The following is a 23,439-nucleotide window of genomic DNA, read 5'->3' as shown; positions in this document are numbered from 1 at the left end:
AAGATTTAAGGGGTTAATGGCCGCGGGTGGAAGCGATTCCACCCGCGGCTAGCAGGCACACATGTCAGCTGTGGAAAACAGCTGATATGTGTGCCGACCGCCGCCACCTGCCCGCGGCAGGGGGCGGGGCTTAACGGGACACGCTCCATGACTGATATATCCGTCCATGGTCGTGAAGGGGTTAAAGGGACCCTGTCACCATGAGAATGCAGTCCAGTCTGCAGGCAGCATGTTATACAGTAAGGAATTGATGTGTAGTTTTGTAATAACATAATCAGGGTAATCTGTGGTTTAATCTATTTAATTTATTTTTCAGTCCAGTGGGCGGTCCTATCAGTGATTGACAGCTATCTCTGTATGAACACTTATCCAAAGAAAACTATCATTCACTGATAGGACCGCCCACTGGACTAAAAAATACATAAACAGCAGAGGGTTAAATGATTAAACCACAAGTCATACTGAATATGTTATCACAAAACTATATATCAATCTGCTCCGCTTCCTCTGCTGTATACATTATGCCTGCAGATTGGACTGTATTGTCATTGTGACAGGTTACCTGCAAAGTTGGCCAAAATCTGATGAAAATGGATAAATAACAGATCGCCCTATAAACAAAGCAATTAATCTAAACTATTTAGCATGCCATAAGGTTGGCTCAGGAACTGCAGGTTGGCTAGGGTATATACCCTAGTCAACCTACAGCTCCTGAGCCAACCTTATGGCATGCTAAATAGTGTAGATTAATTAATTGCTTCATATTTATATATATATATATGTGTAATATGTATGTGTATCTATATATATATATATATATGTGTAATATGTATGTGTATCTATATATATAATTGCCTTATTCTGTCTGTCTTGCTACAAAATTGTGTCCTTACGGTGACAAACAGCGGATTGGCCGCTGGGCTCGCCATGGCCCCGCCCCCCCCGCACGGATTGGCGGCTCGCCTCGGCTCCGCCCCCTCGCACGGATTGGCCTCTCGCCCCGGCCCCCTGCACGCATTGGCAACACCACCCCGCCCCGCTCCCCTCACGCATTGCACGCTCGCTCTGGCCCTGTCCCCCCCCCCCCCCCCGCACGCATTCCCCGAACCGACTCCCAGGTGAGTGCTGAACCCCCGGGAGCCCACATCGGCGTACGCTGGTGTGGGCTCCCGTGCGAGCCGGGGGCGGGGTACGCTGGTAACCATGGAACACATCGAGTAATATTGTAGCATGGTTACCAGCGTACACCGGCTCCCAGGTGAGCGCATCAAGGTCCTGCAGCGGCGGAACACACACACACACGCACACACATAAGAACAGACACACACACACACATCAGATCACACTCACTCTCACACACACATCAGATCGCATCCACACACTCACAACATCCCGTGATATCGCTTGCTTCTCGGCGGCGATACTGTGCGTGCAGTGATCTTCCAGGACCTGCCGGAGGATCACATGGCCGGACGCATGTGGTATCTCCGGATGTTGTGATTGTGTGAGCGCGTATGTGCGATATCGTCAGTGTGCGTGTATGCGATCGGATGTGTGTGAGTGTGTTATGATGTGTGAGTGTATGTGATCGGATCTGTGAGTGTCGGCAGAGGAGCACGGCGTGCAGCACAGCTGCTGGGACCACCCACCGGTGGGCACAGGGAGAAGTGGGATGTGTGTGTCAGTGTATGCGATCAGATGTGTGCGTGTATACTGTCTGATGTGTTACTGTGGAGCACGATGGGGGGTGCACAGCATGGGGGATGGAGAACGATGGGGAGTGCGCAGCATGGGGGATGGAGCACGATGGGGAGTGCGCAGCATGGGGGATGGAGCACGATGGGGAGTGCGCAGCATGGGGGATGGAGCACGATGGGGAGTGCACAGCATGGGGGATAGAGCACGATGGGGAGTGCGCAGCATGGGGGATGGAGCACGATGGGGAGTGCACAGCATGGGGGATAGAGCACGATGGGGAGTGCGCAGCATGGGGGATAGAGCACGATGGGGGGGTGCACACCTCCCCCCAAAACACACACACACCGCCACACACGCACTGCACAACACACCACACACACACTGGGAACCACAAACACTGCCCTACACAGACACCCACACACACAGACAACGCCGCACACACACAACACCCAACACACAAACACCGCGGCACACACAAATATACGCACATACCGCACAACACACACATTGCACAAAACATACCTCCCCCCAAAACACACACACGCACCCCGCACCCACACAAACCGCGCAACACACACACACACAACGCTACAGACACACAGCGCTCTACAAACAACGCAACACACAAACACCGCTCTCACCCCCCACCACACCCAGACAACACCCAGAACATGTACAGTGCCCTACTCAAACATGTATGTGTATGTATGTATGTATCTTAGTTTGTACATACAATATTTAATTTATTTGAAATTATTACAGACTGTGTAAAAAAAAAAAAAAAAAAAAAAAAAAAAGAAATAAAAGGCTGAAAGCAACAATAAAGATAGATAAAAATATGCAGCCACTCAAAGAAATTTTCAACCCCTCATTTTACACACGCATGTACCCATCTATTCGTGTGTCAGTATAACAGATGTATTTTCAGGCTCTCCTATACAGGCGTCACATAATATCAAAGGGGGAAGGAAAAAGTGGAAATTCTGGATAATTACGGCTTTTTTCATTTTTCTTCATTTATTAAGGCTCCAATCCTCGTACCAAAGCCCGATTCAGATCCTGAACATTACCGAGTGTCAGCTCAGCTGGATGACAATGTGAGTACATTGTGCTCTTAAAATATGTATAGTGGAATCGGTTGTTGTATGATTTAATACTCTTCGATACATTGAAATTGCAGCGCCAAGAAGGAAAAAATCGTAAATTTATGAAAATCCCAGGCTGTATAGGCATGTTACTGTTACTGTTATGCAAATGAGAAAAAAATTGAATCAAAACTTCTCAGTTTAGTCAGTATAAAGTATGAGCACCACGTGCAGAAATCCCCGCACTTACAGCCTTGGCTGCTTTCATTGAGGGTTATGGTTGTCTAAGTTTTGTTCTGCAATGCTGCAGGCTGGGGTAACATGTTTAGGCATTAACTACCCCACACCATAATCCCGAGAATAGGCTATGTGTGAAGTTCATATGTTCCACATGGAGACCAGAGGCCCAAATGGAGGCTGGAATGGCAATCTTTTGTCTTCAGCGATGAATTCTACTTTTGTCTTGGATTCAATAAGTGGAGATTGGTTTGGAAACCACATGAGTGACACAGTGAAGAGCCCTTTACTAGGGAATGTTGCACTGGTCCTACTCCCGGGTTTATAATGTGTGGTGGTATAATGTGCAGCAGTTGGACTCTAGTCTTCATACTCCCCCATTGTGTAAATGGAGTCTTTAAAAGGAAACCGTCACCATTTTTTTGGCCTATAAGCTGCGGCCACCCCCACCGGGCTCTTATATACAGCATTCTAACATGCATAAGAGCCCAGGCCGGGAGTATAACATAAAAAATACTGTATAATACTTACCTAACGGCCGCGCGGTGGGCCTAATGGGCGTCTCCGTTTTCCGGTGCCGGCACCTCCCCTTCCGGCCATCTTCGTTCTCTTTCTGAAGCCTGTGTGCATGACGCATCTACGTCATACACACTCGCTGGTCCTGCGCAGGTGCACTACAATACTTTGATCTGCCCTGCTCAAGAAAGATCAAAGTGCGCCTGCTCAGGACCTGAATGCCGGCAATTGTGTATGACGTCGGATCCCGTCATGCACCGCGGCTAGAGAAGGAGATCAAAGATGGCCAAAAGATGCGGTGCCGGAAAGCGGACAACGGAGATTCCCATTAAGCCCACCGCGGGACCGTTAGGTAAGTATTATAAAGTGTTTGTTATACTCCCGGCCTGGGCTCTTATATACAGCATGTTAGAATGCTGTATATAAGAGCCCGGTGGTGGTGGCCGCAGCTTATAAGCGATAAAAAAGTGCTGACAGGTTCCCTTTAAAGGGAACTTTTCAGCTTTTTTTTTTTTTTTTTTTTTTTTTTTATAAAATATATGGAACCAGTGGTATGACTGTAAAGGCACATGTTCCCCTCGAAGAAGTATACTATTTGTGGAAATCTGATGTGCCAGTCATGAAAAAAAATCAGGCTGTAAGTGCATTGGAGGTGGGTTAGTGCACTTGGAATTACAGGTGCTTTCACACGACCCCAGTGCACTTCCAACCAGATTTGCATATGACCTCTCTGGATTTCTGATGATTGGTAGATCACTTTTCTACAGGAAAGCTATCAATCATTGGTGGACAGAAACAATATTAAAAGTATGTAAATACCGATGACCTGCTGACGGTCTCCTATAAAGTAGAAAAATGCTGTAGGCTGGATAAAGGGAAACGTTTGACCATTTCTCACTTGTTAGCACTTTTCACTTTTTTATCTCTTCTAGTTTTAATCATTCCAGTGTTGTTTTTGTTGACTCTAAAATTTATGAACATCCTGTTATATAAAGATATTTAGGTAATTAAGGTTGACTGATTCTTCATACTTGGGATTTGGCTTGTCCATAAATTCCTCGTTTACACCTTTTTAGTGAGATAGTTTGTGCCTCCAGAAGTCCAGGCTATTATATGTGTATTGTATTGTATATGAGTAACAGAAAAAAAAAAAACCTTGAAGGTTTTCCAAATGGGATAGGAAATCTTTTATCTTTTGAGTTGAACTTACAACACAAAGATTATTGGTAATTATATGGGTCTTGGTCATCGTCATAAATCTGCACCTGTCCTGCTTTGTGAATTTTTATATGTCACATCAAAGCATTCCAGGGTGTCTTCCTAAACATCCCTGCGTTACCATCACATTGATAAATGTCTTTGTATTAAAGTACTTTGGATTGTTCGTCATGGCTGTAAAATGATCAGGTGCTGCGCAAAGGACTCAGCGTTCCCATCTTTTCTTTAAATATTGCCTTCTGTGTACTCTGCCGAATTCCCTGAGATCTTTACGGTTTTGTTTCCTCCAGCATTCCGTACAACTTGTTCCTGGTAGTAACATATATATGGTCTTCTGTAAAATATTTCTATTTCTTTGCAACCACGGATTGCTTGGGATAGGCCTCCTGCACCACAATGTATCACCGTTATTATTGCTACACTTTAAAAAAAAAAAAAAAAAAAGTAAAAAAAAAAAGGGGGGGTGGATACGTAAATGAAATATTGTGGAAAGTTTCTATTAGTTAATTTAACTTATACAAGAAATTACAGGCAGAACATGGATTTTATAAGACAACCTGCTAATGTCAGTCAGTTGAAAGTCTTAATTGAGCCATCACATAAATCTCGTTGTTAGGTTGATGACAATATCCCTCTCCGTGTAATGCTTCTGCTCATGGATGAAGTCTTTGACCTGAAGGAAAGAAATCAGTGGTTAAGAAGACAAATCACCAGCCTTCTCCAGCAGCTCATTAGAGCAACATATGGAGATACAATTAATAGGTAACTGCTTAGTACATTCTATATAGGAGACACTGCTGGAATGAAAATGGAGTTTTTTATAAGTAGCTGTGAACTAAACCCCCCCCATACAGATTTGGTGAATGTTGGCTGAACCGCCTCACTACCTTGTGTGTTTGTGGTCCATCTGAATTGCCCCGTGATAAACAATATTAGGGCTTAGAAGGATCAGGCTTTAGTGGTGAGAAAAACTACTTGCGTCCCACATTCCAACCTGGTCCAGTCCTTTATTAAAGGGAATGTGTCACCAGGATTTTGCTACTTCATCTGAGAGCAGCATAATGTAGGGGCAGAGATCCTAAATTGAACCATGTTTATCTTGGATTACGTTCTGACTTTATCTCATAATTGAGTGTAGCAGAGCTGGGAGCTGTCCCCACCCACACCAGGCTCTCAATAGAGATTGTGCATTAACTGTGAGGTGTCAATCACAGCAGGGGCCATGGTGGCTGGTCTGCACTTGCCAAAGAATCACACCAATCTTAATCACAGAGTAATAAACCCTTTAGAATGAGTAAACAATAGCTTACTCACAGATAAGAAAAACACAGATGGTTTTACTTTTTTAACTCTTGCAGCCTGCTGTCCTCAGCTTACATTGCAAAATCCTGGTGACAGATTCCCTTTAACTGGAATTTACGGCATCCTGTGCTAATTAACCAGAGGTCTGAACTGGGTACTGCAATTTTTTTTTTCCTGAAGTCTATTGCGCATGTTGATTTTCAACAGCTGATCCTCTTGTTTTCCTGGGAGATAAGTTGCTGCAAAAAGTTGTGTGGCCAAGGCTTTCTTCCTGACTACTGATGAGAACATGTGCAAGCATAGCTGAGCCAAATGTGGATGGGGGAGAAGTCGGCAGAGAGAATTGTCGGTCATTCATTTGACAAAGACCTTCTTACTTTATGTTGACAGTTTTACCATTAAATTCTTTTTTTTTTTTTTTGTTTTGGTTACCAGAAAAATAGTTGATCATGTGGAGTCCATGACATCACCCGATCAAGTAGCAGATTATGTCAAGCAATTCAGGTAAGCCAGGCCTAAAGCTATATAATTCTGTATATTTGTGATAAGAGCAATTTACTAATTAGTAAGGTATTTGCATATTACAGAAATGGCATCCAATATATTATTATATTATGGCAAATTTATTCTTCTATTATATTTCACTTATGGTGTTAAAACCTTAGAATTAAACAGATATTCCATGCGTCTTACATAATGTTTTTCTTACTTTGCGTAGTGCAAATATTTTTAGAAAGATAAACTTGGAGATGTAACTAATTGAAGCATTGATTGCAGGGACTCGTTTTGGCCTAATGGGATATTGGCAGAGACGGCTCCTCGCAGAGACAGAAGTATACGCATGCGTACCAGAGTTACTGCAAAAACTAAGCTGCTGGAAATTATGCCAGGTAATGTCAGACACGCGTTTATGTACACCAAGTGTGGAACTGACGTATTTTTTTATGGGATAAATTTCTGTAAAAAATGAAAAAATTGTTTAAAAGAACAGAGAGTCCTCAGTGGTTGATACCTTTTAATGGCTAACTGAAAAGATGGTAATAATTGCAAGCTTTCGAGACTACTCAGGTCTCTTCATCAGGCATGGTATAACACAAAATCTGAAGAGTCACATACTTATACACAACAGGACTTAGAATAGTGCAGTAAAAAAAAAAAAAAAAAAAAAAAAAATCTCTACTGGCTAACACGGTACAAAGATATATTTTACTTGTAAAAAATGAGGCGCAATAGTCTTATCCGATAAAAATCGAGGGAGTGATTGCCAATAGTGCGCTCACTTCGTAGCTCGTGTTATACAGTACATAAAATGGGCCTGAATTCATATACAGCAGATGCACAATGTACAACAAGGTACAGTGTGAATCCAGGAGAGTAGAAAAAGTGCTCGGTCTGCGCTATCATGGAGAGCTAATGCCAGGAAAATCCGGGACACATCAAGGGGCAATGTGTTATTTTATTTTTCTACATCTTTCAAAGCTGCCTCTCTTCTTCGTCAGAAAAAAATTGTGGCTGTTTTTTTCCTGATGACAAAGCAAGTTAGCTTCGAAATGCTCTAAAAAAAAAAATACTGCATTGCCCCCTTGATGTTTCTTGGATCTTCCCAGCATTAGATCTCCACAGCTGCGTAGAGCGAGGACTTTTTCTACTCTCCTGTATTTTTTTTATGAATATTGATTTAGATGGACAGTAATGTATGACTAATGCTAATGTACCTTTTTAGAGGGTTTATTCTTGGAGAACCAGGAGATAAGACCAAACAAGGTAGCAGAAGTGACAGTTGTGTTCCCTCCTGGCTTTAAAGGATCTGTAGCAATTGTCTCTCTTGTTCTCCCTACAATTCACAATTCACAGTTTACGAGGTCCACCAAACACCAAACACTGACGTTCCATCCCATGCACTAGCGATTTCTCAAGGGCAAAACACCTGAACGTCAAACATGGCTTGAAACTGTTGGCCTATCTACAAAGATGGGACAAATACCCAGTTGCCAGTACATAAAAAATTGCAGATGTCCAAGAAGGTCACCTTTTTTTGCTTGGCAGCTTAAAAATATATGCTGGGCCTCCCAAAGTGCTGTTCCTGGATCATAACGTTCACAGTAGTTTATCCAACGTTAGTCCAGATCATTCAAAGTCACCGCAGCTCCATCCATGACCTGATTCCACAATTTTACAATTTTTCCTTTAGCCTAACAGTAAGGCTAAGTTCACATTTCCGTTGTTTTGCATCAGTCACATGCGTTGCTTGACGCATGTGACTGATGCGCTGTACAACGGATGACAAAGAACAGAATTTTCTTTGTCGGACTCCGTTGTGTGCGGGAGGCAGAGCGCGAGGGGGCGGAGTTCGAGGTGGGAGGAGCCGAGCGAGGCCGTGGCACTGAGGACGTCAGTGCCGCGGGGACTGCAGGGCTGGGGACAGGTGAGTGTGTGTGTGTACATGCTGAGTGCGGGAGGGGGCGGAGCCGAGCGAGGAAGTGTCAGGCTCCGTGCACAGCCAGGGTAAATATCGGGTATAAGCAAAGCACTTTTTTGCTTGGTTACCCGATATTTATCTTGGTTACCAGCATACACCGCTTAGCGCTGGCTCCCTGCACACGTAACCACTGTAAATATCGGGTAACTAACCAAAGCGCATTGCTTGGTTACCCGATGTGTATCCTGGTTACGGGGGCAGGGAGCCAGCGAGAGCATGCGCAGCAAAATCCTACGGATTGCGCTGCTCAAAAAACGTTACATGCTGCGTTGCTCCAGTTAAAAAACGACTGACCGCGACGCAGCGGATGCAACACAGCATAATCAGTCGCAATCCGTCACTAATAGAAGTCTATGGGGAAAAACAGGATTCCTGCAAAATATTTTGCAGGATACCGTAATTCCTCAAGGCGACGGATTGTGACTGATGCAAAACAACGAAAGTGTGAACCTAGCCTAATGCGTTGGGTCCAAAACATATCATTGAACTGCGGCCGCTGTCCTTGTCCACTAATGTGTCATGCATGGTGACTTTGTTGGATCGCTCAGTAATTGACTGCCACATGCGTGTCATTGCCATTGTTTGTCATCACAGCAACTGGGGGTTATGGAAAAGTGAATAGGCAACTTTTTTTTCTTTTAGATTTTTTTTTTTTTTTATGGTCAGAAAAAGTAATTTAATAGCTGATATTTTTATTCTATTATTTGCTACAAATGTATCTAATTCTAGCTGAAATACTGATATTTTCTGCTGTAAATGTGCGCAGCCGCTTGATGTTTCTTATGCATATTTTAACTTAATGTGATTTATGAGATGTAACAGAACCTTTTCTTTCCCCCGCAGATGAACTGAAGCACATCATTGGGGCAGAAACAACTAGAAAGGGAATCCTTCGGGTCTTTGAAATGTTTCAGCACACCCAACTGAACAGGAGACTTGCCTATGTTTTTTTAGAGGGTTTTCTGGAAACCTTATTTTCACAATGCAAATTCCACGAGCTTTTTAACAAACTGCACTCCAGGTCAGAGCGAATGAGGAAATATAGACAAAGACCTCAATCTTATCATGCACCTGCCTTACAGAAAAGGTGACACTCTGGCCGGTCAGATCATTAGAAACTCTGCAGTGTTTTAGCCAGAAATAACTGAATAGCGGTTTGGGAATAATTTCCGGGGCTCAAAAAATGGCTACTGATGTTTCCGCACCAGTCATATCGTGTCATCTGGACTATCGATCCATCCATAAGCTGTGTAGCTCTTCTCATCCTACCTGCTGTGCAACCATTAATCAGTTGGAGCTGTTTGTCTTAAATTGGTGCACTTGAATCACTCTGAAGAACCAGGACCAGAGATGATGGTACCATCTGGATCCCGGCATCGGAGAGCGTTCCAGTGGTCCAACAAGTGCCAGATTGTATTTTTCTACATTAAAATCAAGCACAAACACATTGCTATGCTGGTGGATCAACAGGATTGAGTTAAAGCTGGGAAATAGTGCAATGATGGTGGTATGAGTCCCGGCTTCGCTGGTTAGGAGATACATTCCCATGTAGCAAATGGCAAGAATGGGTAATACATGAAATCAGTATCTGCGGACATATTGCTTCACTGGGCTGCGGCCTATACCTTTTGATATTATCACCAGAGTTTTGCGGCAGCCTTCTTACGCTCCATGTGTGCAGATCTGCATTAATTTGGGGAGTAGGTTGTTTTTGATTTTTTTTTTTTTCTTTATTGATTTTAATTTTTTTTTTTCCTGAATATGCAATCAGTCTGTTCGATTCTTCATTATTACATTGCAATGGCAGCCACATGCTAAAGTTAATATCATGACTCCGTATCAGAAACCCCCCAAACAGGGTCAATCTGTGTAACGTATTAGCTGAATGAGGTGTAACCCTGAAAACGTGTACCCAGTGTGCATTCCTTGCATGTCTAGTTATCCCCAATATTGGCATATACTCACCCAACAAGTGATTGCTGGTGGTGTCTTCTAGTCGCTTTGTGAGCACAATGGCAGTGCCAGTCTCTTCTATCTTGGTCACGATCGCACTGTTAATCTAAGACTGTGTCTCTATATTGAGATGACCGATATCACACTTTTCACTTGTAAAGCCGCTTACTTAAGTTTCACATCATATACTTTTTTTTTTTAGATGTACCCCAGTTTTGCTTTTTAAATCGAAAATCTAATTCCTTAGTTTTTCACCTTTTTTTTTATACAAAATACTTACATAATTTGACTCTTATAGGGGGTTTAATGGATTAAAAAAAGAAAAAATTAAGAAAATTGTGGTTATCGGGGTCTGGATGAGGGAAAACCATGGTGAAGGGGAGTGTATAGTGTTTCTCCAAGTTTGTTCTCAACACTACCTCAGTCCTGCTTGGAGCGCAGTCATGCTCTATACATTGGCAATATGAAGGGGGATATATACAGTATATGTGATGACTACATACAAGCCACTAACGATGTCCTGATACAGAGAAATTTGTTACTGGGTTAGTAATAGGGTTGTCCAAACAGGACACAGGATTGGAAAAACGTTCTGATATTTATTGGTCTCAAATTCTAAGACAATGACTTTGATGTGCTCCATTTGAATGGAGCAATGGCCATGTTTGTGCTCCAGGGCCCCATTCATTGTCTTTGGGACTATCATAAATAAGATTTCAGAGCTCTGCTATCTCTAGCGGTCTCACAAGCAATGACCGGAGCAATGGTCATCAGTCCATTCAGTCAAGCACTTCAGAGCCCTGTTCTGTGTGATAAGTGATTAGCCAGTTACATAGGTGATAACTCACCACTTTGGGATAATCTCCTTGAAAGAGGTTGACTCGCAAAAACTATAGACCCAACTCAGTAAAGGTGGTGTCACACACAGCGACAACGACGTCGCTGCTACTTCACTATTTTCTGTGACGTTGCAGCGACGTCCCGTCGCTGTGTGTGACATCCAGCAACGACCTGGCCCCTGCTGTGAGGTCGCCGCTTGTTGCTGAATGTACAGCTTCATTTTTTGGTCGTCGCTCTCCCGCTGTGACGCACAGATCGCTGTGTGTGACAGCGAGAGAGCGACGAAATGAAGCGAGCAGGGAGCAGGAGCCGGCATCTGGCAGCTGCGGTAAGCTGTAACCAAGGTAAACATCGGGTAACCAAGGTGGTTACCCGATATTTACCTTTGTTACCAGCCTCCGCCGCTCTCACGCTGCCAGCGCCGGCTCCTGCTCTCTGCACATGTAGCTGCAGTACACAATGTGTAATTAACCCGATGTGATCTGTAGCTAGGAGAGCAAGGAGCCAGCGCTAAGCGGTGTGCGCGGCTCTCTGCTCTCTGCACATGTAGCTGCAGTACACATCGTGTAATTAACCCGATGTGATCTGTAGCTAGGAGAGCAGGGAGCCAGCGCTCAGTGTGCGCGGCTCCCTGATCTCTGCACATGTTGCAGAACAGCGACGCGTGTCGTTATGATCGCTGCTTCGGCTGCTGTGTTTGACAGCTAAGCAGCGATCATAACAGCGACTTACAAGGTCGCTGCTACGTCACAGAAAATGGTGACGTAACAGCGACGTCGCTGTCGTTTAGTGTGACCCCAGCTTTAGACTGGTGATGTACATGACATTTTTGCTCTTGGGTGTGCTGGCCCAAGATGCGTCTAAGACGCTCATGCCACTTAACGTTTTAGGCGCACCTTATCTTTAGGATGTGCCTCTATGCTGTCCTAGTTTTGCAGAAAAACATCAAAAGTCAGCACAACTCGGAGTTGCGCTAAATTTTTGTAACTTTTCAAAGTAACGTTTTGATGGATCAGAGCCTAACTCTTTTCAAATGGAAGCTTCAAAGTGATCGAGGTTCTCACAACACCAACATGCAGCCACTTTTGCCCTAGAATAATGTTTATTATATATTTTTTCTTAGTGGTTGCTGCAGGTATTACACGAGAGCCTGTCATGAGCCCGCCAGCGTGAGAAACACTTATTAGACGACCCCTTTGTTCAGTACTGCTTCCACCATAGAGATGGGCCGCAGTAGTCTTGCACTGCCTTCAGTTAAGCATATTGTGCTCTGAGATCTGAGAGTAATTCGGGATTTGTGATCCTTTTATCTTCTGGCTAGATGATATCACACAGATTCTCCTCCACTAACAATTTCCATTTTAATGAAAATAATAAATATATGTACAGATTAAAGGGAACCTGTCAGCTACTACATGCATGTATGAGCCACTGGGTGTATGATCACAGGCAGGGATTTGTTAACTGTGAAACGGTGTGGCGTTTCAGAGAAAAACATAATTTTAATACCTCCCAGGGACCGTGCCGTGGTATTGAATAATCCCCTTTATACACACATATAGGCAGAGGCTTGTCAGTCACAATCGGCAGGCAGGCGGGGATAAGCCACCGGGCACTCTCCTGTATGACTAGTCAATAGCGCTGCTCTGGCTTTGTCTGTTATTAAAAGTGTGTTTCAGAGTTAAAGATACTTGGTTGTGATCATACACCCAGGGGCTGATGCATGCTGCCTTCAGTTTGGGCTACATGTATCAGGCTACAGGTTCCCTTTAAAGGGATGTTTTGGTCGAAGAGAAAAAAAGTCTGTAGACTGCCAAATCGTGACAGTGTTCAATGTGCACACTGTCAAATTCCCCTTGTTCACCATGCAGGTGGACAATCATGTCACTATAAATGTGGATTCCTGCTTGCAGTCATGTGCAGACTGGATTCGTCCCACTTTTTGCAATACTTTTGTATTGAAAGAAGTTGGATGACACTAGTCTGCATGTGACCTCAAGTATGCAATCATGACTGTGCATATAGCACACTGTCACGAATTAGCAGTCTGCACTCACATGCTGTGACTGGAATCCTTTTGGTTCTATTGAAATCAATGGAGAGATCATTTATCACTTTCTTCAGCCCCCATCTCAGCAGCACGTGGCTATTATCAGTAGCCTCCGGTTATTTCCTATGCCGGGTTGCTAGTCCGGTTATCATACCTTTTTTATATATAGCGGTGGTGAGAAATCATTCTGATCTATTTGTATATGACACGGCCATTGCACATTATTCCGTATAGTGTCATTCTACATTTTATATGTGAGAAGTTCCGTTGGAAGTAAAACAAATATCAGTTTCTTCTTTTTTTTAATCTTGAATTAGGTATTTGCCATTAGTCTGTGACTCTGCTGCTCGATATCTGCTGTACCAGACTGTGAAGCCGATCATAATCTAGTTCTGCCTTTAATCCTCATTTTATGCTCATAAAATCCTGTAAATTGATTGTACGATATGGTATCTACACGGAGCGCTCTCGTGTCGGGGCTCATCGGTCGGGCCTTCAGATCATTGCTGTAAATGTATTGTGCCATTGTCCAAAGCAAATGCACTTTTTTTAGCCTTAATATTTTTTAAAATCAAGATTAAAGTAATAGATACTTATTGGCTCAAGAGTTGTGACGTTCGATAAACCTCAACATTTGTGATGCTGTAATTTGTGCACCAGGTTTTAAAAAACACAAAAATGTAGCTTTATTTTTTTATTATTTTTTAATAATGTGCAATATTTTCAGCTGTCTAACCAGTACTAAAGTCTGGGTACTTTGTAAAACGTCTTCTCTGATACCATGTTATGACCCCTTTATTGCATCACCTAGGGCTCATATTCATTTAGTTTTCTATACAGAGTGCTAACTAGAAATAAATGAAATGTTAGAGGAAAAACTCTTCTTTAATTATTTTGTAAATTAGATCTTAAAGGGATCCTGACAGCTGATACATGTTGCCGCCCGATGCACAGGCCGCATGTATCAGATACCGGCAGTATGATTTCAGCCAGGTATGTTTTGACTCTGATCTGCTGCCGCGTTTCAGAGCAAAACCTACTTTAAAAGCCCTCTGTGACCAATTTGCTTGGAAGATGCGTCAGGCGGATCCCTGATGCCCGCTCTCCTTGAGAGACAGATCTCTCCCTGCTTGTGACCTATTTTGAAACTAAACACAGGCCTATTGCTCACTCTAGCAAAAAAAACGTTGTTTCCGGAGATGTTTGGCGGTAGCTTACTCCTCTTTCCTCATTAAGAACAGATGTATGCACAGCCGAGTGTGCATGTGTGTGGCTAGCTTTCATTTTACAATTCCTTACCATTTCCACTCTGAAGCTGTCTGGGTCCCCTCATAACGGTTTATGTGCAGAGCATTATCGGAGATACTTAAAGGACTCCGTCAGCACAGAATGACTGTTCAATCCAAGTAGAGGCGCTTGGTGCATCAGGGCGGGGCTAGTCTTTTGGGTGCACCTTCCCACCTGCTTGTTTTCCCTCTGTTTCCAACTTTCTCTGGCTCTATGAAGCCAGAGCTGTCAATAAAAAAAATGAAAAAGGGGGGGATAAATTGAAAACAAGCTTGTGGGAAGAGGCGCCTAAATGTTAAGCCGAGCCATGATGCACCAAGCGCCTGCACTTTGTCTGTGCAGAATGACTGTTCAAACAGAGTCCCTTTAGATAAATTTGCTGCCATTCCCAGTATTTCATATTCATATCTAATTTGTATTCAACACTGCATTTATCTACAAATCTTACATATGTGATTACCAGAGGTAATGGCTACGCATTGTATCTCTACCCTACTTTTACTGCTCGTTACAGCTGTTTTTTCTCTTATTGATATGCTGAAAAACCTTTTTAATAAAATTACAAGAAGACTTGTCACTTGCTGTAAATATATAATGTTCTTCTGCTTGGTGTAATTTTATTCCTGCACCTCTCAGTTCCTCTACCTGCACCACTCCATTAGTCAAGTGGGTGTGGCCCTTCTGTATGGGAGTCTTCTTCAGGACCACACCCAATAGTCTAAATTTACATGCAGGGGGCTGTTCTCAGGAACTAAAAGGCATTGGAATGAAAAAAAAAACATTACTTGGAAGAACAGTGAGATTTACACCAGGTAAATAAAAAAAAACATATTTATGGAAAGTGACAGGTTCTCTAAGAAAAAAAAAAAAGTGGGGTTCCCCAGCAGTGGTAGCAAAAACATGGGGAGGAATTGTTGAAAAATGTCTTGTATTTTGGGACGTGTGTATGTGTTCGTGTGTGTGTCTTTAAAATACCAAAGAAATTGGCTTAATATAGGGCTTTTTTTGTTTGTTTTAGTCTTAAAAATAATATTTTGGGTCATTAACACTTAAATTTCCAGTAAAACAACCATTCAGAAGGCTTTTTTCTTAAATCGGAGTTCTCTATTTTCCTGGAGGTATACAAATAAATTAACAAAAGTTTGCTATTATTTCCCCCGTCTGTCAGGTGTGTGCCTACACAATCTGTACAATCAGCGCTAACATGGTCAACGCTAGAGTGTGTTGAGACGCCCCATTGACGAGGAATGGTAACACCCAGCTGTTTTTCTCTTTTCGAAAATTAATAACAGAGGAATGGTACAAAATAGAGTTTCAAAGGGGCTGTAACCTCCTGGTCAGGAGCACACTGCTCCCCCGCCTCCTGTCTTACAGCTTGCCGGGGGCAGTGCACTCCTCGAGTGATAGCTTGTACAAAGGGTGTAGTCACACCGCTGACCTGCGTGATCTCTCCCATGCTGCAAGCACAGGTAGTTTGCCAACTGTCCGGTTCCACTGACCTAAAGCCGCGCTTGCAAGCTGTATAACAAACAGCTTGCAAGCACATGCTTATTGCCTAGTAAACTGACCACCTGTCATAGACTGCAGACGCGGCCAGAAATCTAGGCAATGGGCAGAGATTTTTAATAAGTGATAAGTTGCTTGTTTTTACCCATTTAAGAAGATGACAACCCCTTTAAGAAAGACTTCAGAAACTAAAATGAATGCATCAGGAGTATTTACAGGTTGCCTTAATTTTTAATTTTTTTATTTTTTTTGCATCCTGATAATGTACTGCCTATGTTTTTCATCCTAATTAATCAAGTTGTAGACTAGCTACTCTTGTCTCTAATTTACATATATTTGCATATTTCTTGACCTACACTGGTTTGATGTAGGGAAAAATTAAATGTGAAGGAGTTATATAAAATACACTTTTCTACAGACAGCGCCACACTTGTTTATTGGCTGGATTTGGTATTGCGGCCCCATTTACCTTGACTTTTTTTCAAGTCTCTGTGGGAACAGCACTTGGTTCATTTTCTCACACCTTTGATGACTCCGCACAGTTGCAGGGGGCTGTCTAAACTCTCCTGAATTACATATCATAAGGATTATTTTACCAATCACTTGATGATTATTCAGAAATAATAGGGTGTGTTACATAGGTTTCTACCTGAAAACTGCTGCTTTGGTGCGGGAAATGACTGCAAAACATAATCATGTTTGAGTGTAATAGATTCCGTTATGTTAGGAGATACATTCCTTTTTGTTACTGCCCAGTTCTTTTACTTGTGTACCATCTACCTGCCATTTCTGGGCTGCGCCAGGGTGAAGCAGAGGATACTATGATGGGCCCCTAGTTCTTAGTGGACTAATAGGCTGAATTCTCATGACTCCCAGATACAATTATGTGCCGCCACAAAGTATAGATTTATGGGTACACGTTAAGGACTTGTTTTATAAGTCTTGGTTGTCACTCCAGGTTCTCTTACAGTGTGTCCTACTGTCCTTGGCAAATATTTATATTGCATATGTCATGACTATAACTTTTAATATGAATTGTGCATATCATGTACAGTAATTGTTTTGTGAATTGTTTTATGAATGCTATTTTCACCTTTTTTCTTTGACTTTTTTGTTTTTCTTCTCTTGAGCAAAGGGCAAAACAGAATGTTACAGCTATTTTATTGGGTTGAAAGGAACATTTGTTTTTCATTGTTTTTGTTTAACTGAGAAGCTGGAATACTGGTAACACTAATAAAGTATTAACAGAAGCTGTTGTACGGTATGCGAGTCCTTTCACTGAAGTCATTTCTAATCATATGGTAAGCTGGTTCTGCTAGTCATGGAGGTGCGGTCCGGCGGTCATCTAACTAGATGAGTCTTCCATTCGTGGATGTGCTGGATTTCTTATGATCACACAACTATACATTTGCTATAGATCCAATAGAAGTTGATTGATGGTTGAACAAGCAACAAACGAACAATTAAGCACCTCAATATACAGTGTGTCCACCCATATCCTGTCCACCGCCATTAATTTGAGAATCGTGGGAGCTATAGGCATAGAAGTGGTGTCTAGGTATACCAGTAAAGTAGCCATGCGCTACACAATGAAACCACCTATAGCATCACCTGCTGGAAAACAACGGAGTTAGCATTTTTATCTCGAAAACGAAACGAGATTGAGCAAAAAAGTAAATTACATAATTGTAGGGCATCATCAATTCAATACAAATCGACACCTTGCATACAGAAATGCTATGATATGAAACCCATGACCTCCCCAAAACATTGAATGCTGGTCACGCATATGGCGCTCATTTAAGTTTGATTCTCAAAGTAGCCACTGTCAGCTGCAATGCACATCTGGACTCTGGACAGCATACTGTATCTTGCTGCACGTTGTGCAATATGGTAGGTGACACATTTGCACAAGCATCTGTGATACGTCTTTGTAGGTCCTGCAATGTTGGTGGAGGAGTCACTGCTACTGTTCTCAAGTAAATGTCGGTGGACAAGATATGGGTGGACACACTGTAGAATGCCTATAATACAGTATTTTTTATGGAATGGATAAGTGATGCAGATCCAGGAGATCTGTGATCCAACCTATCACTGGTTTCACTTTTTAACAAAAAGAAGGAAGGAGCCTGCACAATTAAAAAAAAAAAAAAAAATATATATATAGTAGATCACCTTCCTCATCTCCACTACTTGGGTTTGGCTTCAGGGAAAATATCGTGTAGGCAAATTGGGACACTACCACCGAGATAGCAGTTCATAACTGGCCTCATGAAAACGAGAGCAAATTGATGCTTTATGTGTTAGGGCGGCTTTGCACGTTGCAACATCGCACGTGCAATGTCGGTGGGGTCAAATCGAAAGTGACGCACATCCGGCGTCACTTTTGACATCGTTGTGTGTAAATCCTAGATGATACGATTAACGAGCGCAAAAGCGTCGTTATCGTATCATCGGTGCAGGCTCCGACTTTTTCATAATTACGCTGCTGCGACAGGTACGATGTAGTTCCTCGTTCCTGCAGCAGCACACATCGCTGTGTATGAAGCCGCATGAGCGAGGAACATCACCTTACCTGCCGCCGGCGGCTCTACGGAAGGAAGGAGGTGGGCGGGATGTTTACATCCTGCTCATCTCCGCCCCTCCGCCGCTATTGGCCGCCTGCCGTGTGACGTCGCTATGACGCCGCACGACCCGCCCCCTTAGGAAGGAGGCGGGTCGCCGGCCAGAGTGACGGTCGCAGGGCAGGTGAGTGCATGTGAAGCTGGCGTAGCGAAAATTATCTCTACGCCAGCTATCACAAGATATCGTACCTGGGGCGGGGACTATCGCGTGCGACATCGCAGCATTGGCTTGCGATGTCGCAACGTGCAAAGCCCGCCTTAAAGTGAAAATTTGCTTTCATTGGTCCTTTGATAAAGAAATGCCTAAGTCCACCCTTCCATTGTATTTGAAACTGGATGGTTGGTCTGGAGGGTCAGGCAGCAAGGAATATGAGAAGGACAGAGTCTGTCTTAGAGGTCCTGCACTCAAGCATGCTGTTTCGAAAGTAATTTTGTCATTATTATGAAAGGGTCTACAAGGGAGTGAATAGAAAAAAATTAGACCACTGACACGCACTCCATGATCCCGGACGGGAAGAAGAAAAGATGCCAAGGAGATAATCTTTTGAAGTCCAGATATGCCCAGTTCCCAAATATCAAATTCTGAAGTAGCCACTGTTAAGTCTGGTTCAAAAGACATCATCTAGGCCTAGGGGGAAAAGCGGATTACTCAAAATGAGTTACATAAAGGAGTATTGCAGTATAATATGAGCATGTACTATGGGAAGCTTACAGGAGGCACGAGTAGCCCCAATCTTGGGATGTGTTTTAAGCAGATTGACAAGAGATGGGTCCAACCAGGGAGTCATTATGAGAGAGATATTTGTAAAGCTTTGCTCAATCCCAACCAAGCTTCTCCGGTAAGATTCCAACTCTAGTCTAGGACTTTAGAAAGATGGGAGGCTAGATAAGGTCTGATATCGGGCAAGGCTATACCCACTGAGGATTTAAGACAATACAATATGGCTCTTCTAATACGGGGGGGGGTTTGCCAGACCATATGAACATGGGTTTGAAAAGATGGCAGTTCCTGAAGAATGATGGGACATCAAAAGAGAGTTGAGTTTGTATAATATATAGGATCAGAGGAAGAATGTTCGCTCTTCTATCAATCCATGTAAAAGCATTCTTTGGCCATCATGATCAGTTCTCCTGCATCGATTTGTAGTAGTTTAAGGAGGTTAAGTGAGTATGACAATTTTATGTCTCTTTGTAATAGGATCCCCAAATATTTTAAAGCTATATTAGACCACTTAAAACTAAAGGTGCTTTTCAAGGGCAGCACGGTGGCTCACTGGTTAGCACTGCAGCCTTCGCGCTGGGGGCCTGGGCTCAATTCCCACCAAGGACAACATCTGCAAGGAGTTTATATGTTCTCTCCGGGTACTACATACAGATAGGGAATAAACTTTGTACTTTGCATTTATATGTTGTGAGTCGCTCTGAGTCTTTGGAGAGTAGCGGCATACAAGTTTGACAAATAAATGAAGGTATGTTCGCATTCAGGGCTTCTGATTTGGAGAAGTTGATTTTGAATTTGAATAGGCCATTGTATAAGTGGAATTCTGCCATCAGGTTTGGCAGAGCGATTGGTTGGGGATGAAGAAAAAGCAGGTCATATGCATAGGCCACAAGCTTATGGGGAGACCCACAAATACAACGGCCCATAATGTTCGTGTTAGACCAAATCTTCCTAAGGAAAGGCTCCATTTTAAGTTTAAAAAAAATCAAAGGCGATAGTGGGCACCCCCTGTATGTACCATTATAAATGACATTCCTATGATAGAACTCCATCTACCCTTACCCTTGCGGTTGACTTTGTGTATAAGGTGAAAATCCAACCTAGCTTGTAAGACTTTATACCTAAGCCATGGTGTCTCGTTCATGAAAGACCAATTAACTCTATCGAAGGTCTTTTCTGCGTCAATAGGTAGGAACATAAGGGGCTGGGACTTTATTCTGGCCCTATGTATAAGATTCAATGCTTTTGGTGGTGTTACTCCTAGCTTCCCTCACTTTCATGTATCCCACTTGATCAGGATGCATAATGTAAGTTATCAAAGGGAATGATCTGGATCTAATCATTTTCACAAACAATTTAGTATCCATGTTAAGGAGTGAGAGAGGTCTATAACTTGTACATTGTGATGGATCTTTCACTTCTTCATGGATAACTGATATATAAGCTCGTAAGGAATCCCTCCAAAAGGACAAGCCCTTGGAAATCGCATTGAAATTTGACAGCAGATGAGGGGAGCAGGACTCGAAGAACTGTCTATAGTTGTCACACTCCACCAGTGCCTGCTCCTGCAACATCTGCTTTTCTCATCAAACATCGCCGTATTCACTCTCTGGGCAGTGATGGTATTGGAGATGATGTCAGAGCCAGAAGCTCTGGACAGGGCAGGTTTCTGTGCATTCACTAAGGTTACAGTGGCTGGGACCTGCAGTATTTCCCAGTCTGACAGAATGGATATGTGTGCTGTCCAGCTGCAGTAGTTAGGCCCTGCATTCAGCCTATTAGAAGGCACCTCACCCTACAAAAACTTACTGCTAGGAGCTGCCAGATATAGCTTGTACTTTCCTGAATAACTCGGTGATTGGTTTCTGCTCAGTATTGGTGGTTTCCTGTTTGACCTCCGCTCCTTATATGCTTCACCTGACTGAAAATTTTGTACCTAGCTGCCCTCTTGGTTTTGACCCTGCTTGGTGACCATTCCTGCCTCTGGTTCACAACACTGAACCCTTCTGTAGGTAGCAATCCACTGGACCTTGTTGTAAATCCAGATCCCTGGGGTTGTAGAGTATTGGGATTTCTCTGGATTCTTTCAAATGTAGTGGCTTGTGCCAAGTCTGTCCAAGGTAGCAGTTTTGAGCAAGTGAGCTCAGACAGACATAACATTATATCTTACCCAAAATTATGGATCTTCTAATGGAACAGCAAATGATGAGGGCATACACTATTGTTTTTGTAGAATCTTGGTTAAGGATTGTATGGAACTGGGAAATACTTTTGACTTTGAGTTGACAGGAGATGAAAATGGCTTGGATCTGTGGCTTCAAGGAGAGCAGACTCGAGGATTACCCCCAGGCAGCAAGCTTGTAGGACTGGGGAGAGTGAGCAGCCATTGACTCTGATGGATAGATCTGTTGGGGTGGTTGAGTCATATGGGGGAAAGATGATGAATTCTGTTTTGTCCAATTTAAGTTTTAAAAATCGAGCAGAAACAAAAGGATGAAACAGCAGACAACCATTGTGGGATTCTGATTAGTAAGGAGGTGATATTGGGTCCAGAGAGGGAGATCTGCATATCATCAGCATAGAGATGATATTGAAAGTTATAGAACTCTGAGCTGAGCCAGGCTGATGGTGTAGATGGAAAAGAGGAGGGGTTCAAGAACAGAACTTTGGGGGACACCGACAGAGGGCGAGATGGTGGTGTGTGAGTGGGAGATGCTGATTGTTCGGTCTGTTAGGTATGAAGAGATCCAAGATATGGCCAAGTCTGTGATACCAAGAGATGAAAGAATCGGTAGTAGGAGGGAATGGTCCAGGAGGAGGAGGAGGACAGAGTAGTGTCGCTTGGATTCGGCAGTTAAAAGGTTCCTTGAAAAACTCTGTGTCGGACAAGATGCATTTCTCCACTGACACCTGGATGAACAAGCATGACCAGGGGCGTTACATCTCGCTAACTGGGCACTAGGTGACTCTGATGGCTGTGGGGGCAGGCAGGGAATGGGCTGCTCTTCAAGTCTTGAAATCCCCAAGGCTTGCAGACAAACCTCTTTATCTACCACTTCCTCCACTGCTGCTGCCTCCTCCTCTCCCTCTAGGGGCAGTGATGGTGAACCTTTGGCACGAGTGCCATCTGGGGCACGCATAGCCCTTTCTGCCAGCACGAGCGCTGTCACATCATCCTGGCCTGCTGCTTTGAACTGCTGGTGCGGTCACGCCGGCAGTTCAAAGTTGTGTTGGAGCGGATGGGGAAACAAACATGCCAGGATGGGGGATCATACATGTCAGAATGGGGAAGCATGTATGTCAGGATGGGGAAACATGCATGCCAGGATGGGGGGAAACATACATGCCAAGATGGGGGAAAACATACATGCCAGGATGGAGGAAACATACATGCCAGGATGGGGAAACAGGTATGCAAGGATGGGGAAACATACATGCCAGGATGGAGGAAACATACATGCCAAGATGGGTAAACAGGTATGCAAGGATGGGGAAACATGCATGCCAGGAAGGGGGAAACATGCATGCCAGGATGGGGGAAACCTACATACCAGGATGGGGAAACATGCATGCCAGGATGGGGAAAATATACATGCCAGGATCGGGGAACATGTCAGGATGGGGTACATTTACCAGGATGGAGGAACGTGTTGGGATGGGGAACATTTACCAGGAAGGGGAACATGCCAGGAAGGGGGACATTTACCAGGATGGGGGTATATTTACCTGGATGGGTGTACAATTACCTTGATGGGGTACATTTACCAGGATTGGGGAACATTTACCAGGATGGGGGAGCATTTACTAGGAATGGGGTACATTTACCTGGATGAGATACATGCTGGGATGGGGGAACATTTACCAGGATGAGGAATATTTACCAGGATGGGGAATATGCTGGGATGAGGAAGATTTACAAGGAA

The 23,439-nt window shown here is 43.5% G+C and overlaps 1 protein-coding gene across 2 annotated transcripts in view; it reads left to right on the top strand.

Moving 5' to 3' along the window:
- The window catches only part of SNX13 (sorting nexin 13), a 181,057-nt gene extending 163,636 nt beyond the window's left edge, over positions 1-17,421 (top strand). For both annotated transcript variants that reach the window (XM_075315375.1, XM_075315374.1), the window contains exons 22-26: positions 2,724-2,795; positions 5,371-5,516; positions 6,492-6,560; positions 6,834-6,946; positions 9,379-17,421. In XM_075315375.1, the coding sequence (XP_075171490.1) occupies positions 2,724-2,795; positions 5,371-5,516; positions 6,492-6,560; positions 6,834-6,946; positions 9,379-9,626 (648 nt within the window). In that variant the 3' untranslated portion in view covers positions 9,627-17,421. The remainder of the gene's footprint in view (positions 1-2,723; positions 2,796-5,370; positions 5,517-6,491; positions 6,561-6,833; positions 6,947-9,378) is intronic.
- Positions 17,422-23,439: the final 6,018 nt, after the last annotated feature.

Source organism: Anomaloglossus baeobatrachus, chromosome 6, assembly GCF_048569485.1.
Source record: "Anomaloglossus baeobatrachus isolate aAnoBae1 chromosome 6, aAnoBae1.hap1, whole genome shotgun sequence".
In the NCBI taxonomy this organism is placed as follows: Eukaryota; Metazoa; Chordata; class Amphibia; order Anura; family Aromobatidae; genus Anomaloglossus; species Anomaloglossus baeobatrachus.
Note: the sequence above shows the minus strand (reverse complement) of the source record. Positions and strands in the feature narration are given on the sequence as shown.